The sequence below is a fragment of the Anabrus simplex genome, chromosome 4 (assembly GCF_040414725.1).
Source record: "Anabrus simplex isolate iqAnaSimp1 chromosome 4, ASM4041472v1, whole genome shotgun sequence".
NCBI lineage: Eukaryota > Metazoa > Arthropoda > Insecta > Orthoptera > Tettigoniidae > Anabrus > Anabrus simplex.
The window spans coordinates 366,628,915-366,644,734 of record NC_090268.1 but is presented as its reverse complement, the minus strand read 5'-3'; the positions used below and the strand labels follow the sequence as shown (position 1 = coordinate 366,644,734).

Below are 15,820 nucleotides of genomic sequence, written 5' to 3'. Positions count from 1 at the left end.
ATATAATAATAATGACTTTTAAGTGAGTATATTGTTCTCAAATTCAACATCAGAATCAAGGGGATCCTCACCGTCAGCGACTTCCTACTTTCCTTCATACACCAATGGAGACTCGTAAAATTCATGACGTGGAATATTCTTACTAACACACATTAGCCACACCTACCATTTGAGCCACGAGCTGCTACTGGTTGTATGTAATTGAAGATGTGTATTAAGACGGCCACAAATACTCAGTCCGCGAGCTAGAGGAATCAACCAGACATGGTTAAAATCACCAGCCCGGCAGGGAGCCGAACTCAGGGTCCTCTGAACCTTGATAACTCAGCCAAGGAGCTGGACAAAAAACGTAAGAAGTGAATGATGAATAACATTTAATTGACTGTAAATTGCGTACACTTGATTCATTATAACTGCGGTCTCGCGACTTGGTTGTATAGTCGGCAACAGCTGAGTACTTTTTGTAATGAAAGAGAATGTTTTTATGAAGATATGATAAAAGGTAATTCTGACCCAATGTAATTAATTTTATAATAAACTGGGTGTAGGTTATCAGTACGTTTAAATTTGTAAACAGTCTTAAGAAACACAAACAGAATTACTACATCGGGAACTTTTTAAGCGACTACATTGTTCTCAAATTCAGCATCAGAATCAAGGGGATCCTCACCGTCAGCGACTTCCTGCTTTCCTTCATACACCAATAGAGACTCGTAAAATTCATGACGTGGAATATTCTTACCAACTCTTAGAGGCTGAAAGAAGGTACTCATCCGTCCATGAAAATGATTATTCTGATGGGCTGCTATCATCTAGAAAGACTTTGTGAGTAAAAAGAATTGGAGAGCACTTCACTTCCTGCCATATACTTTAGTACTTGCGTTCCTTCTGCTTGACCTACTAATGGTAAACTAAAATGAAATTTCCTGATTAAACTTATACCATCTACCTTTTAAAGGTTGGATATTTTACGCAACTCTACTAAAATAGTATACTGCCCTTAATTAAATATTTTCCAAATGGACCTTGGTTCACCGACGTTACACGGTCAAATGTCAGGTTAACCGCTATCAACGTCGGTATTCGATTCTCCAATCACTAAACGATACAACTTCCTCTTCCAGAATGAAGTGTGAAGTATCGACTAAGTCTCCAAGGTAATTGTCATCAAGTGCATGAACAATTACTCCCTTAACCTAGTCTATCCTTGCACTACACCGTGTATTTACCATCAGTCAAACAGTTCTCTGTGATAAAACACTCTCTTCTTTAAACACAGAAATAAAAACCCATTAATAACGCAGAGCGAGCAAGCTGTGCATTTTATGGATTTAGAGATGTGTATCTCCACCCACACGCACGTCAGTCTACCTGCCCCTACAATGTAATGAAAATAATTTACAAGATAAGACGTGAGTTGGTCTACGGCATGACAAAACCTCATAACTTACATGTGCACTGACCTCCATAGCCGTGAGACTTTACCAGTACTCGAGCTTCAGGAAGCAATAGTCTGCGGGACAGGCTTACGAGTTAATAATAATAATAATAATAATAATAATAATAATAATAATAATAATAATAATAGCTTTCTGAAGAAAAGAAATTTGCTCACTTCAAACATTGATATCGGAATTAGAAAGATGTTTTTGAAGACGTTCGTGTGGAGCGTGGCATTGTATGGAAGTGAAACATGGACAATAACTGGCTCAGAAAGAAAGAGAATAGAAGCTTTTGAAATGTGGTGTTACAGAAGAATGCTGAAGGTGAGATGGATAGATCGAATCACGAATGAAGAGATATTGAATCGAATTGGTGAGAGGAGATCTATTTGTCTAAATTTGACGAGAAGAAGAGTTAGAATGATAGGACACATCTTAAGGCACCCAGGACTTGTTCAGTTGGTTTTTGAAGGAAGTGTAGGGGGTAAGAACGGTAGGGGTAGGCCAAGGTATGAATATGACAAGCAGATTAGAGCAGACGTAGGATGCAATAGTTACGTAGAAATGAAAAGGTTAGCACAGGATAGGGTGGCATGGAGAGCTGCATCAAACCAGTCTATGGACTGATGACTCAAACAATAATAATAATAATAATAATAATAATAATAATAATAATAATAATAATTTTATCAAAGGAATTCTCGAACCTTCCCTTTAACTGAAAGTGGAGGTGGTGGTGATTATTGTTTTCAGAGTCGTACAACTAGGCAACCATCCTCCGTTAACACTAAACAGAAGGTGGTGGGGGACAGCTGTGAACTTGCATTAGTGCGTTCGAACCACACAGTCAGCAGCCCTGAAGGTGGTTTTCCATTGTTTCCTATTTTAACACAAAGCAAATTCTGGGGCTGTATCTTAATTAAGGCCACGGCTGCCTCCTTTCCTAGCCCTTGACGTAAAACCGGTTGAAAAAAGAAAAGTAAACTAACCAGAAGGAAAATGGAAGAGGTCCGACACTTCGAAGAATGAAGGTATTGGTAAGTAAAACAGAAGGGCCAGGAAGGGGGTGGAAAAATCAAAAACTCCATAGGCCTTGCAAACCTAATACCATCTGGGTCTGAAGAGAACAAGTGTTGACCAAACGAGGTCGCATAGGAAAGATGAAATTAAGGAGGTGGACATAAGAAATAGGGGCTGCCTGGCCGAGGCGATAAAGGCGTGTTCGGTTCGCCCGGAAGGACGTGGGTTCGAATCCCCGTCAGGAAGTCGCAAAATTTAAGAAACGAGATTTCCACTTCCGGAGGTGCATATGGCTCTGAGGTTCACTCAGCCTACACCAAAAATGAGTACTAGGTTAATTACTGGGGGCAAAGAGCTAACCACTCTACCCCATCATGTGCCGAGGTTAACAATGGTGGAAGTCTTTACCTTCCACTCCTCCAAGGGCCTTCCTGGCCTGTACGGAGGTGACTTTGCTTTGGACACAAGAAATGGAAGCAATGCCTGACTCAGATAGGGGGAACCGTGGTCGCCAGCTCACACTGCGAAGCTGAGAGCTCCTAGTCCCCCTTTTAGTCACCTCTTACGATAGGCACGGAATACCGTGGATTTATTCTATCACAGGATTACATGTTGACCCTACACTAAAATGTGAGGCACTTTATTAGATTGAGACTGCTAATTACAGTCTGACTGATGATTAAATTGCAGCTTTCCAACAAATTGCGATTCCTGATAAATTTGATAAATATTGCATGGCAGTCACCTGTTTTATAATAGATTTTTAATCGATGTATACCATCACGAATACATAAGTTAAGTATAAGTTTGGATTTATGAACGAGAAATATTTCGAAATTTTAGAGAAAATTCAATTTTTTATCATTTTATATTTTCTTCTTCTTCTTCTTCTTCTTCGGGTTAATGTGATCTCTAAGTGATTATCTGTAGGACTACTGGTGTACGCTTTGTAACATGAAGTGACAGTAGAAAGCGGCGGAAAACTACTTGCAGGTTGGACATGAGTTCTGAGACGCATGTGTTCTATTACCTCAATGTCAGCTCTTTAGGGAAACTGCAACCAATAAATCAACAGGAAAGTTAAGAAGAAAGGTCAGTCAGGCTGGCCGCGTTGCGAAGTTGATGAAGTGCCCGGCGTAACAGATTAACGATGCCGTCATTTCTTACTGTTACGTCATGAGTCCAGCGCCTGGTTCAATCCTCAAATAGCACCAACAGGGGTTATGCGGTCATGAGAAAACCATCACCAAAACCGACGGTGGCGGCAAAATGTAGCGTACTAGGCAAGATGAGGAGTGAGGTGGTTTGCCGTTGCTTTCCCCACTGGCCCAGAAAGTGCTATTGCAGAAACACCGACCCTATGAATTAACATCTTTCATAACACTCAGACGTACTTCTCGTGCTCCGAGCATGCTGTAAATCACTACTCAACATCACCCATACCCCAACAGCATCGGTATTGACAGAGCCATGGATGAGACTGGGCCTTGGGTGGAAGCTACATTTTACTCTGGTCTATGCCAAAAGATAGATCCAGAAACAGTGCATCCATCAAGAAATGACAACAGGCAGGCAGTCATTTAAATAATCTTAAATGTGAGAGACATGTATTACCGAAAAATCCGCAGCCTGTTCCCAGTCATTCCACCGTGTCAGGAATTAAATGAATGAATGAATGAAGTCCCACTCTCCCCATCTAGAGGCGAGGATAGGAATTATGCCGGCTGCCTAAACCTGTCGTGCTCCTCTGGGGTTATGATAAATGACTCACAGATGAAAATAATGATATTGCAGACCGTTGCTGGAATGAACGATTACAGGGAAAATCGGAGGAGTCGGAGAAAAACCTGTCCGTCCTCCTCTTTGTCCAAGCACAAATATCACGTGGAGTGACCGAGATTGGAACCACAGAACGCAGTGGTGAGGGGACAAACTTCTGTAGCCTGAGCTACAAAGGCTACATGTATAACTAGTATATTAAAATACATTTTAAGGGCAACATTCAGACCCTCTGTCATCTCCTAACATTCCAAGCACCTGCAGGGGTGTTAAGCAATTGCTTTAATTAACTGTAAATCCTCTAATAACCCCAGGTTCCTTATATTTAATCTCTCTTTACAGGTGTTCGGGGAAGAATGTCTGTAGCTTTCGACTCATCCAGGATCACAAACCAGCGGAGTCATGGGGTCCAGGCCTTGTCTACGTCAAATACGCCTGTATGGAAGGTAAGAAGCATTTTTCTATATTGTAATTAGTAAACATCGTTCGTACTCCTCCTTTTCAGACTGATTAATAATGTATTTACGATTATAAACCATAGCATAGCAGTTAAATTCAATATGAAATTATATGGCAGTTAAATTCAATATAAAATTCTGTATTTGTCGCGATGTGTTAGTTTCTAAAGTACAACTCTTTTCACACACAACCTATGTTCTACATTTGGATCGTGCTGGAAGCAGTAGACACATCAAGATGCCTATACATGGCCGACCTACTCTGGACGACCTCTAACAGTCATTAGGTGGTAGGACCATCCAACTGTCAGGGAGGCACAAACTGAATGAGCAGCTTCCTTGTACACCGTTCTGATATGCGTAGCATTGGGCATTTTTATTCTGTCAGAGGTTTCTCCAGATGTCTTGCACAAAATATCTGCGAACTCGATCAATTTTCTGCATTGAACACCACAACAACACACCTTACTTTGTAGTGGTATCGTAGAGACCAATATGAAATTCTCTTCACTGGTGGGGAATTGTTTTTGGAGACGAGTCACGCTCTCGTCTTCTAAATCAGATTACCATTGTGCTCGAATTTGGAGGACCGTGGGTGAGTGCTACAGCCCCAGAATCACGTATCACTACCTCCCTTTCCTACTGACAAGGTAGTTTGGGAACCTATTGCATATCATCATCGTTTGTCACTAGCAGTAATCAATGGTTATGGACAGCGATACGTTGTTGCAGTCCCATATGCTGAGTACTCAGGAGCAGTTTTCCAACAAGAAATCACTCACCCACACACACAATCTAGTTTCTCAAGAGTGTTTACGTCATAATTACAGCTAAGAATTTTAGGTGCAAAATTTTGGTTTATAAGTGCAAAAAAGGTGCTTTAGTCGAAAAAGGTACAAAAGGTGCAAATTTTAACAGTAAATAGTCATACAAACATCACCAAAACTAATTTTACATCATACATAAGGTCACAAAATTCAGTCATGTTATCATGTATTACAAATCTGTCTAAAACAAGTCGCGGCAAATAATGTTATTAATGTCCAAAAACAGAAAGCTAATAGTTCAACAATCACCAGGTTCATACGTAAGTTCCCGACTAGTGCAGTATAGTAGTGCAGGAACCTACGATCCTAGCGGCGAATTGAGAAAGTGCATAGAACCAAGCTTTACAGACGAAACGTTCGGTTTTTTTGTTTAATTTCTTCAGGAATAAAATGCGGCAAATGATCCCATAAAAGGTAGTAAACAAGTGTGAAAAGGTGCTTTTATTGAGAAAATGTGCAAAAACGTGCAACCAAAACACAGTTAAGGGTGTTCATTTTATGGTTTCTTTACAAGATGAACTTATTTAGGCATTTTAATAACGAGAAAATAATTAAGGTGCAGCACTTAAAATTCCTTGCTCTAATGATTATCTAGTATTTCCTTGACTCGACAAATTTTGTCGTCCACCTACTATTTGTGAAACCATATGAGATGTCAACTTCCGCCACATTGAGGTGATCATGATTTGGAGCACGGTTTGTGCCCACTATGAGCAAACCTGACGTAGGATAATACACGGTAGAAGATTAATTATATGCCCAATCGTATCAGATCATTCGACGACGTACAAAAGATGAGCTTCCTGCAGCACAATTGGGCGTGACTTTGTTCGGATTCTTTCTTGTGTCTGTGCCATCAAACTAACAACATTTCATTTCAATACATTGACTTCTACTTGGTGCGCTTATGTCCGTTAATGAGTGTATTTACCCGCGTTTCCCATTGTGTCCAAGGTTGGAAAAGTAATGCATAGGTATAGTTCGCAAAAACATGTAGGTCTTCGGTTCCCTTTTCGGAAAAAGAGTATTCCAGTGGACCAAAGAGATGAAAGTTACTTACGCACTTACGCATCTAATCATTTGTCTGATTTTATGTGGGAGTTTTTGCCCTTCATAGAGAAGTTCTGGTCATAAGCAGTCACTAACCTGCAATTAAATTCACCCAGATTCACTCCTTCAGCTCGCCACACTTTGATAACTGCACATAATTTTCTTAAGCTTTCGTATATTGTTGTCACACTCACTATTTGGTTCACTTTTCAAGTTCAGGCTAGTTGAATCCGACTCTTCATATACCCCTTAACGTCGAGATTGTACGTACAAGTCACTCACAACGAGCATCTCATATGAAAGTTAAAGCGTCGTTTCACATTTCTTTATGAAACCCCTTAAGTGCGTTGTCAGGAGCGGTAGGGTCGGGGCTTCTTGGACGTCAATGAAGAGATATAGCAGCAAGCATTTGCTCATTACGTCGAGATAAGTGACACCGTTAACATGTTTATTAAATGAATAACGTCCAAATATATTCTTACCCAATGCTCGTCAGGATCATGCCATGGGGTAGGATATTCTGCATTTCCTGGTGAAAATGTGGTCTTTATTTTGCCCGAAAAGATGTGTTTCGCTTACCAGAATTTCTACAAGTAGCGCGATCAGCAGGAAAAATCTGGATTTCTGTTCTGGAGTTCGTGAAAACAGTTGCCACAGAACGCTGTAAACTTCTAAATGCCAGTCCATGTCTGTGACATCCAACTCGTTGATGTGATTCATGCTCAGGCTTTCGTTGATATGTTTGAGCATTGCTGTCTTTAATGCAGAGGCTACCTAGCCTAGGTGGTTATAGCGTCCTTGTTCTCCCAGAATGACGTTGTTTACGTCTCCCGTGAGAATGTCAAGATATTCAGAAACGGTACTTCCACGTCTGGAGAGACACTTGTCCCTGGGGATCACCCAACTTTCGCTGGAAATAAGTACCAGGAATTCCTGAGGACATACAGATCTATCCACTTTATCCCAGTAAATGTCGAGGCTTTTAATAGTGGAATTTTTTACCTTTCTCCTCCAAGAGGCTTCATGACCTGTTTGGAGATGCATTTCCTTTGCTTTGATACGCCTAACTGGGCAGGACATTTACAGTACGTGTTGACTTCAATGGTGAAAGATTAATGGACACCTCAATGAACGAGCCGTCACTCTTCCATTTTTCAGTGAATCTAGAACACTTCCTCTATTTTCGGCAGGTTTATCGCTTCTACTCGCTGGGATAGTCTTGAAAACCAGGCTACAACATCTTTCTTCCTGCCTTGTATTCACACGTTAGTAATGGATGCCGAACTGGACAGCAAATCCAATCACAATATATTCCTTCGTATTCCATTAACCGAGTCTAATGGTGAGCCCACGTCAGGTGGTGAAGTTAATTTTGCCGGCCACTTCCAACAACTTGATACACCCCCCATCCATTGCTGTTCGTTCAAGAACCCAGAGATGCCACTAAAAGTTTCTCAGTGCTGAAGCTACCTTTGCCCGCCACTTCCAACAACTGGATACACCCCCATCCATTGCTGTTCTTTCGAGAACCCACAGATGCCACTAAAAGTTTCTCAGTGCTGAAGCTGCCTTTGTCCACCACTCCCAACAACTGGATACACCACCATACACTGTTGCCCGTTCGTGAATCCAGAGAGGCTACTAAACGTTCCTTAGTGGTGAAGCCGTGTCAACCACTTCCTACAACTTGGTTCACCACCATCCATTGTTGTCCATTCGTGAACCCACACAGAAGCTACTAAACATTGGGCGTTTGGTCCAACAGTTCTGCATTCCGTCCGACCAACCGAGCAGAAAAGGGGTAGCCACGGCTCTTCCGTGTCTCTACGCATATGTATTCGGGAGGCAAAGAATGGCTCGTCCCCACTGTCGGCTTTCCTACGAATGGTTTTCTGTGATTTCCCATTCTCCTGCACTAAGGTGAATGCCGGGACAGTTCTTAGGATAATACATGGCCCTCAACCCTTTCACCTTCTCCCAATATCTCCTTCGCCTTGTCAAACCTCCATGACCTGAGAAATGGCGATAGCGTCTAGGAGGCCCGCCGTCCCCTTCAGGGACGGAATGAAAACTTTTATTAATAGTAGTAGTAGTAATGATACCTGTGTCCACCAATTCCAACGATTGGATACACCACAATCAAGTGTTGCGTTTAGCTGTTCACACCACACATGACAGTGGCGAAGATATTATTGCTGGCATGTAGAGAGTTCTACCACTAGATACGATGTGTGCTCACGCTTATTTCAAGAGATGTAAGGAGGTGTTTAACCACCCTGTACATAGCAGGTCTCAATGTGCTCCCAACAGTATAACATCATCCCCCACCACACTCCTGCAGATGCTGTTTCATTAAAACACAATTATCGTCCTTTGCAACATTACAGTTTTGGCAACAGCATTTTGTTTCTGTACAGCCAACGATTTTTCATCTTACTATGTAGGCCTAACTTAAGTTCTGAATTTTATTTCACAGCTTCAATAATAATAATAATAATAATAATAATAATAATAATAATAATAATAATAATAATAATAATAATGAAACAACTCGGGCTAAAAGAAAGGAAAATTTTAAGAAAGATTATGGGACCAATATTTCAGGATAATTAGTTAATATCAATGAAGAATGAAATACCGGTACTCTACAAGAAAATTGAAAAACTGTCAGATACCGTGCGGAAAAAGGGTCAGTTTTTACGGTCATCTTCTCAGAATGAATTATAATAGATTAACCAAAGAAATCTTTGACTTCTTCCGTAACATCAAAACAAAACCCAACTTGTTCAAAAAATTGAACAAGACCTAGTAGAATTTAAAATTACAGAAAATTTCACTGTTCGATCTCACAGCTAAATTAATAACTAAAGACGAAAAATTAAGTTTCCAAGACAAAATCTACATTAAAATTCAAACGTATTATCTCGGAAGACAAGAGGGAACGAAGATCAAATAGAATGAAGAAATACTGAGCACTAAGAAAAGAACAACACGCAGAGAAATGATTGATTCAACGTACCCCAAAGAGGGTGAAACGAAAAAATTATTATTATTATTATTATTATTATTATTATTATTATTATTATTATTATTATTATTATTATTATTATTATTATTATTATTATTATTTAACCCCATTACCTACAGGGACACATGTATGGTGCAGGCAAGCATGACCCCATCGGTATAAAACAAGTTCTAAGGAGCTTCACTCTGTAGATAGTGTACCTTACTGGGTCGGCAAACAAATAAAGAACTAAAAACGAAAGGGGACATCACGTAATAAGCCACAATTTACCGTATTTCCTGTCCTCTTTTGACCTGGCTATTTCAGCGGCATCGCCCGTGGAATGTCCGTAATTTGATCTCCAAGAACCGGCAAATAAGATCTCTTAAAGATGCAAGTAGGACTGGAATTGCATTTGTGTGAGTGAATGAGGACTAAAATTTGCAAGAAATGTTTTAATATGCTAAAACATAAAACATGGATAAGAAAAATAAATTCCCTTAGATAACTCGACTCAATTTATATTAAAGTTAGTGTTGTTAGCCATCAAGTGGCAACAGGACCTAATCTGTCTAAACAAGTCAAAAATCATTAATCTTGGAATCAGTGGGGGCGGTTACATAAACACTGCACTGTCTATTTAGATAAGTTTGAACAGGCTCGTCTAGCTGCGCTGTACTTAAACGTCCTGGTACATGGGGTAAGCAGCAGAAAACTTCGCGTTTATAAAAGAACTAAGATTAAAATATTCCCATTTAATTTGGGACACATAATCCACAAAAATGCTTAGTTTAGGACTTTCTGATACCCCCAAAATGACACTGAAACTAATATGAGCCCCATCTCATAATCAAAGATGAGGATTGAACCTCTCAACCCCTAAAATGCATACGAGCTTTCCCCTTTAGCAATTTAAAAAAATTATAAATACGAACATTGGACACAACAAAGCACAACAATACACAAATCACAAATATTTCACTGGATCTGAAACAAACACACAAAATACACACTGGTCTTGAGGGATTGGTGATGTTATCGCATCTCTGAGTCGTCTTCTGCAGCGACGTTCATTGACCTTACATTGACTGGGGGACTGGCAAGGCCGTCTTACCCTCACTGTTTCAAACAATAACACACATCTGTCTGCAGATACACATAGCTACACGGCAAAGCCTATTTCACATCTGCTTATCGTCACACGACTAATGGGTCCCCTTTCCGCCTGACAGTACCAGGCAGCACTCAGCTGAGCCAAGTCTCATCCATTCACTAGGGACAGGCTGCGGGAGCGTATGGCCTCTCAATAACACATAATAGCATATCACTCTGGTCTGGAATCGTTTTCCTCACAATCAGACTAGTAATTCACAGACCTACATGCTTGGCTTCACTTCAGGCCATCCAGAATATCCTAAATATACTCAGTAAATATATTTTCTTCATGTAACGGACCGCGGTTCATGCCACGTGCATAGCCATGTGTTAGCTTGCCGGAATTATTTCGAAAACCCTTTCTAGTGCAGCGTTGGTATTTCTTCTCCAAATCCGAAAAACTCGTGCACATTAACATAACATGCAATTCCTATTCTTTAGATCACCTGGCTCTCCAGTCTCCCCATTCTATTTTTATAAGGCACCTCCGTCCTTTAATTTACAATGATCCTATCTCCTCAAGTGTCGCTACAAAACCTATCTGTGTCGGTGCGACGTAAAGCCACTAGCAAAAAAAGCTCCTCAAGCTTCCATAAATTAATCCCAATAAGAATAACACTACATTACTATAGAACAATCCGAATTTAATCCTAACACCCTCGTAACCGTACACAATGATTCAAAGCTAATAACTCAGAGAGCACATACATTAGTCCTAAACATATTTAAATGATAGCCATTAAGGCACAATGAACGCTTATTTACAAAGAGAAATATGCGAAGCAAAATTGTGCCTCTCTCATGTTAAAAGAAAAATCTGTTCAAACTTATCTGTTATATTGCAACATCACGGCTCCTCAATGCTGGGCTCTGTATGGATTTAGCCCAACCGCTAGTGTCGCCTTGGACTGCTGGTCCTCGGTTCAGTTCCATGGAATGGTCCATCGCGCTGCCGTATGGTTGAGCGTTGGTTTGTAGGAAGGTCTCGTGCTTAATCAGCTCTTGTCGTAGATTCCCGTACCGCCAATAACTACAATTTTACGCACACAATTAAGATGCCAATTTGCGCACTCCTGTCACTCCTAGTTTAGCATATTGTGGTTAGGACTGAAGAAACCATAGGACAAGTCTCCCGTCCAGGCTTATAGTTCGTCCCATAGAGCTCCTAGTCATAAGTAGAAGGTATTTGTTAAAAATTGTAGCATGCATCTGTGCGCTGATTTTTCGATCAAAGTTTTTTAAAATATTACTTCCTAGCTTCGTGTAATTGCTACTTCTCCAGGCTACGAATAATAAAACCTGGCCAACACTATATATTATAACACTGGCTTTGTGTGATTGCTACAAGCTCATGACGCATCCTACCGCATCGTCTGTCTTCCAATGAATGAATCCCATCTCCTCTCAATGCTATTTTATATGTTCTTGACAGAGACGCCACACGCGGGGAAACCCTATGATACAAGCACGTCTCCTTTGTGCAAACGAAAGCTTGGTTCCCTCGCACATCCCACTCAAATCATACTAAGAAAGGCAATTACACTTAGCACATCGGATCAGCTCGAAGGACACAGAAAATTACTACAAAATTTTCTATTACTTTAACTTTGCCTAAATTTGTTCACAGGAGTAATTATCGTCATATTTTTATACCTTACCAGGCCTGCTTCGTGCAGCCTTTTTTTTTATTTCTTATAAGTATGATATCTGTGAATCCCTAGACAGTATTCGAGTCGTTGCATCCTTTCCCCTTGCCTTGCTCCCTTCGAGCTCCAAGCTACTTTTCGCGCCTTACCAGTTTCGACTCCCGGTACAGCGTTTCTGATGCGTTAAATAATATCTCTATCGTCGTGAAACGATATGGTTTGATTCAACGTACCCCGAAGAGGGTGAAACGAAATAATAATAATAATAATAATAATAATAATAATAATAATAATAATAATAATAATAATAATAATTTAGGTTGAACCCCATAATCTACAGGGCACATGTATGGTGGTGGCAAGCATGACCCCATCAGTGTAAAACAAGTTATAAGGAGCTTCACTCTGTAGATAGGTATATACAACATATCGGATCAATAAAAGAGATTCTTTAAGTAATGAATAACACACTGAAATGAAACACATGAAAGAACATGACAAATAAAGGAAATAGCACATGACTGTAATGTAACGCGAAGAAAAGCAGTAACACAATAATGTTATTGGCTTTACGTCCCATTAACTACTTTTACGGTTTTCAGAGGTGCCAAGGCGCCGGAATTAAGTCGCGAAAGAGTTCTTTTAAGTTCCAGAAAATCTGCCGACACGATGTTGACGTATTCGAGCACCTTCAAATTCCCGCGCAGTGAACCGAAATTAAACCTGCCAAGTTGGGTTCAGAAGGCCAGCGCCTCAACCGTCTGAGCCACTCAGTCCAGCAGAAAAAAAGTCCTTATTAAATGATATACGCAACAGTTTTTACTTTATACAGGTAGATGAAAGTATTTACATGTTTTTGCTGTGAAGTAATCATCTTCAGACCTCCGAATATTAATTTTAAAATAAATTGACAAATTCTTATTTACAACTATTAACAGTATATTTCCGCCTGTTTCATGGAACTTCCTTCCGCAGGAGGTCAGAGGAATATCAAAGCACAGAAGATTTAAAATATGGTGCTCAAAATATCTCCATGAGACGAGTTCGTAGTACGACAGTTATTATTATTATTATGACTCGTTGGCTGAATGATCAGCGTACTGACCTTCGGTTCAGAGGGTCCCGGGTTCGATTCCCGGCCGGGTCGGGGATTTTAACCTTCATTTGTTAATTCCAATGGCCCGGGGGCTGGGTGTTTGTGCTGTCCCCAACATCCCTGCAACTCACACACCACACATAACACTATCCTCCACCACAATTACACGCAGTTACCTACACATGGCAGATGCCGCCCACCCTCGTCGGAGGGTCTGCCTTACAAGGGCTGCACTCGGCTAGAAATAGCCACACGAACTATTATTATTATTATTATTATTATTATTATTATTATTATTATTATTATTATTATTATTATTATTATTATTGTAACCGTCATATCATCCATCGTCACTGTTAAAGCAATAGTGGTACTCAGCTGTGATATCCTGTATAGTAATCCTTATCCCGATCCGTATTTTGTAATGATTTTCACCCACAGTCATAAGATGAAAACTCAAAGTTTGGTCAGTGTGAGAAATTTCTGGAATTGAATGTTAAATTCTAAATAATAGTAAGTTTATCTATATTATTATTAGTAGTAGTAGTAGTAGCAGCGAATTCTCCCAAGACGTTAAGCAAATAACCAAGTCAATTCTTCTGTGGGTTTTTCATTTTGTTTCAACACTGTAGGCTTTCATTCTTTCCGAGAAGGCTTGTTTACGTTCATCCGACCACTTTGGTATGTAATGTTTTGGTTGTGGTTGCTCTGATGTAGCCCCCCCCCCCCCAATACTTTACTTTGTGTCTATTGAACTTATGTTTGCGTTTTTGAGATCCTTTCGAAGTTCGTTAAGCCACGGTGTTTAGTTGTTAAGTGAGGTTACATAATCTATTGCATTTGTGTCAAACTTATTATTATTACTGAATATCCAAAGCAGTTTGGAGCCCTATTTTACATAGTATTCTAGGGTTGTAGTTAAAATACATATTCACTTTTACAATGAAAATGAATTCAAGTATCTAATCGACGGAAAATGAAATGGATGAAGTTAATAAAATATTTCTAACAGCACGGCTTCTTAAACAAATGATACAGGGGTTTTGATAATGCAGTGTTGCAATAATTCAAATGAGAGTTCAAGTCATGCCTTCTTCTTTCAAATGCAGCACATTCAAATAGTAGGTAGTCCACTGTTTGTGAGGATCCGCAAACACACGCGTAGCCATCAGGACGATTGATTCTGAATCGATGAAAGTAATAACCAAATTTGCCATGACCAGTCAAAAATTGAGTAATTTCAAAGCTTGGCACCAACACGTTACTTTGCAGGCGGTTCAAAACCTCAGGGAAGAATATTTCTCTGGTGATTTGGCCTCTAGTGGAAGAAGTCCAAATGTCGTTCCATTGATGGATTACGTGCTTCTTTATGATTTTTTTTAGCGTAGCTAGGTGACGTTTTGTCGTAAGAAATTTCCAAATTAGATGTAGCCGCTGCTTTCGCCAGAAGATCAGCTTTCTCGTTTCCAGATATTCCACAATGGCCGTGAATCCAGTCAAAACAGATGTGCGGACTTTGTTGAGCTGTGGTTCTAATAGTAATTAGTAGTAGCAGTAGTAGTAGCAGTAGTAGTAGCAGCAGCGAATTCTCCCAAGACGTTAAGCAAATAACCAAGTCAATTCTTCTGTGGGTTCTTCATTATTATTATTATTATTATTATTATTATTATTATTATTATTATTATTATTATTATTATTATTATTATATTTGAAGTTCTTCGTAGGTATTATATTATTGTACTTAGGAAGCAAAATGTTTATTCATTTTATATTGTGTAGTATAATGTACATTTTATGTACAGTAATATAGCATAGTAACTTGTTTCAGGCTATGTTTTTAATATTTTAATATTTTTTATGTTATTTATGTTAAAATAAATCATGCATCTATCTGTTTATTGGTGGAAGTAGTATTATCGCATCTCGGTGCAGTCCAGAGCAAATGTGACTTTCATCAAAGTCTCAGTCTCATGGAAGCTGCTGATGTATGAGTGGTGTTGACTTATGACATTCAGAGAACTCTAGTGCGTGTGTATAGTTAGAAAACTGGTACTCATAGAGTTAGTTGTGTGCGAAACTAGTTGTAGGTCAGAGAGGTTGCTTGATGCTTGTTGTTTTAAGGGGCCTAACATCGAAGGTCATCGGCCCGGGTCAGAGAGGAAAGCAATGGCAAACTATCTCATTCGCCATCTTACCTAGTAATTCTCTGTATAGCACCACCATAGTCTCTTGTTTTTTTGCACTACAGAATGGTGCCGTGACAGTTCTTAGCTAGTCCCACCAAGAAGCAGCTGCGTGCTTACAGTGTAAGTGGTCTCTGCTTCGAGGTTATGGAATACG

The 15,820-nt window shown here is 39.8% G+C and overlaps 1 protein-coding gene across 1 annotated transcript in view; it reads left to right on the top strand.

The window, feature by feature from the left end:
- Window positions 1-3,932: 3,932 nt before the first annotated feature.
- The window catches only part of LOC136872005 (uncharacterized), a 340,785-nt gene continuing 328,897 nt past the window's right edge, over window positions 3,933-15,820 (top strand). Inside the window, exons 1-2 of the mRNA XM_068227412.1 lie at window positions 3,933-4,030; window positions 4,584-4,687. Coding sequence (XP_068083513.1) covers window positions 3,933-4,030; window positions 4,584-4,687 — 202 coding nt within the window. The remainder of the gene's footprint in view (window positions 4,031-4,583; window positions 4,688-15,820) is intronic.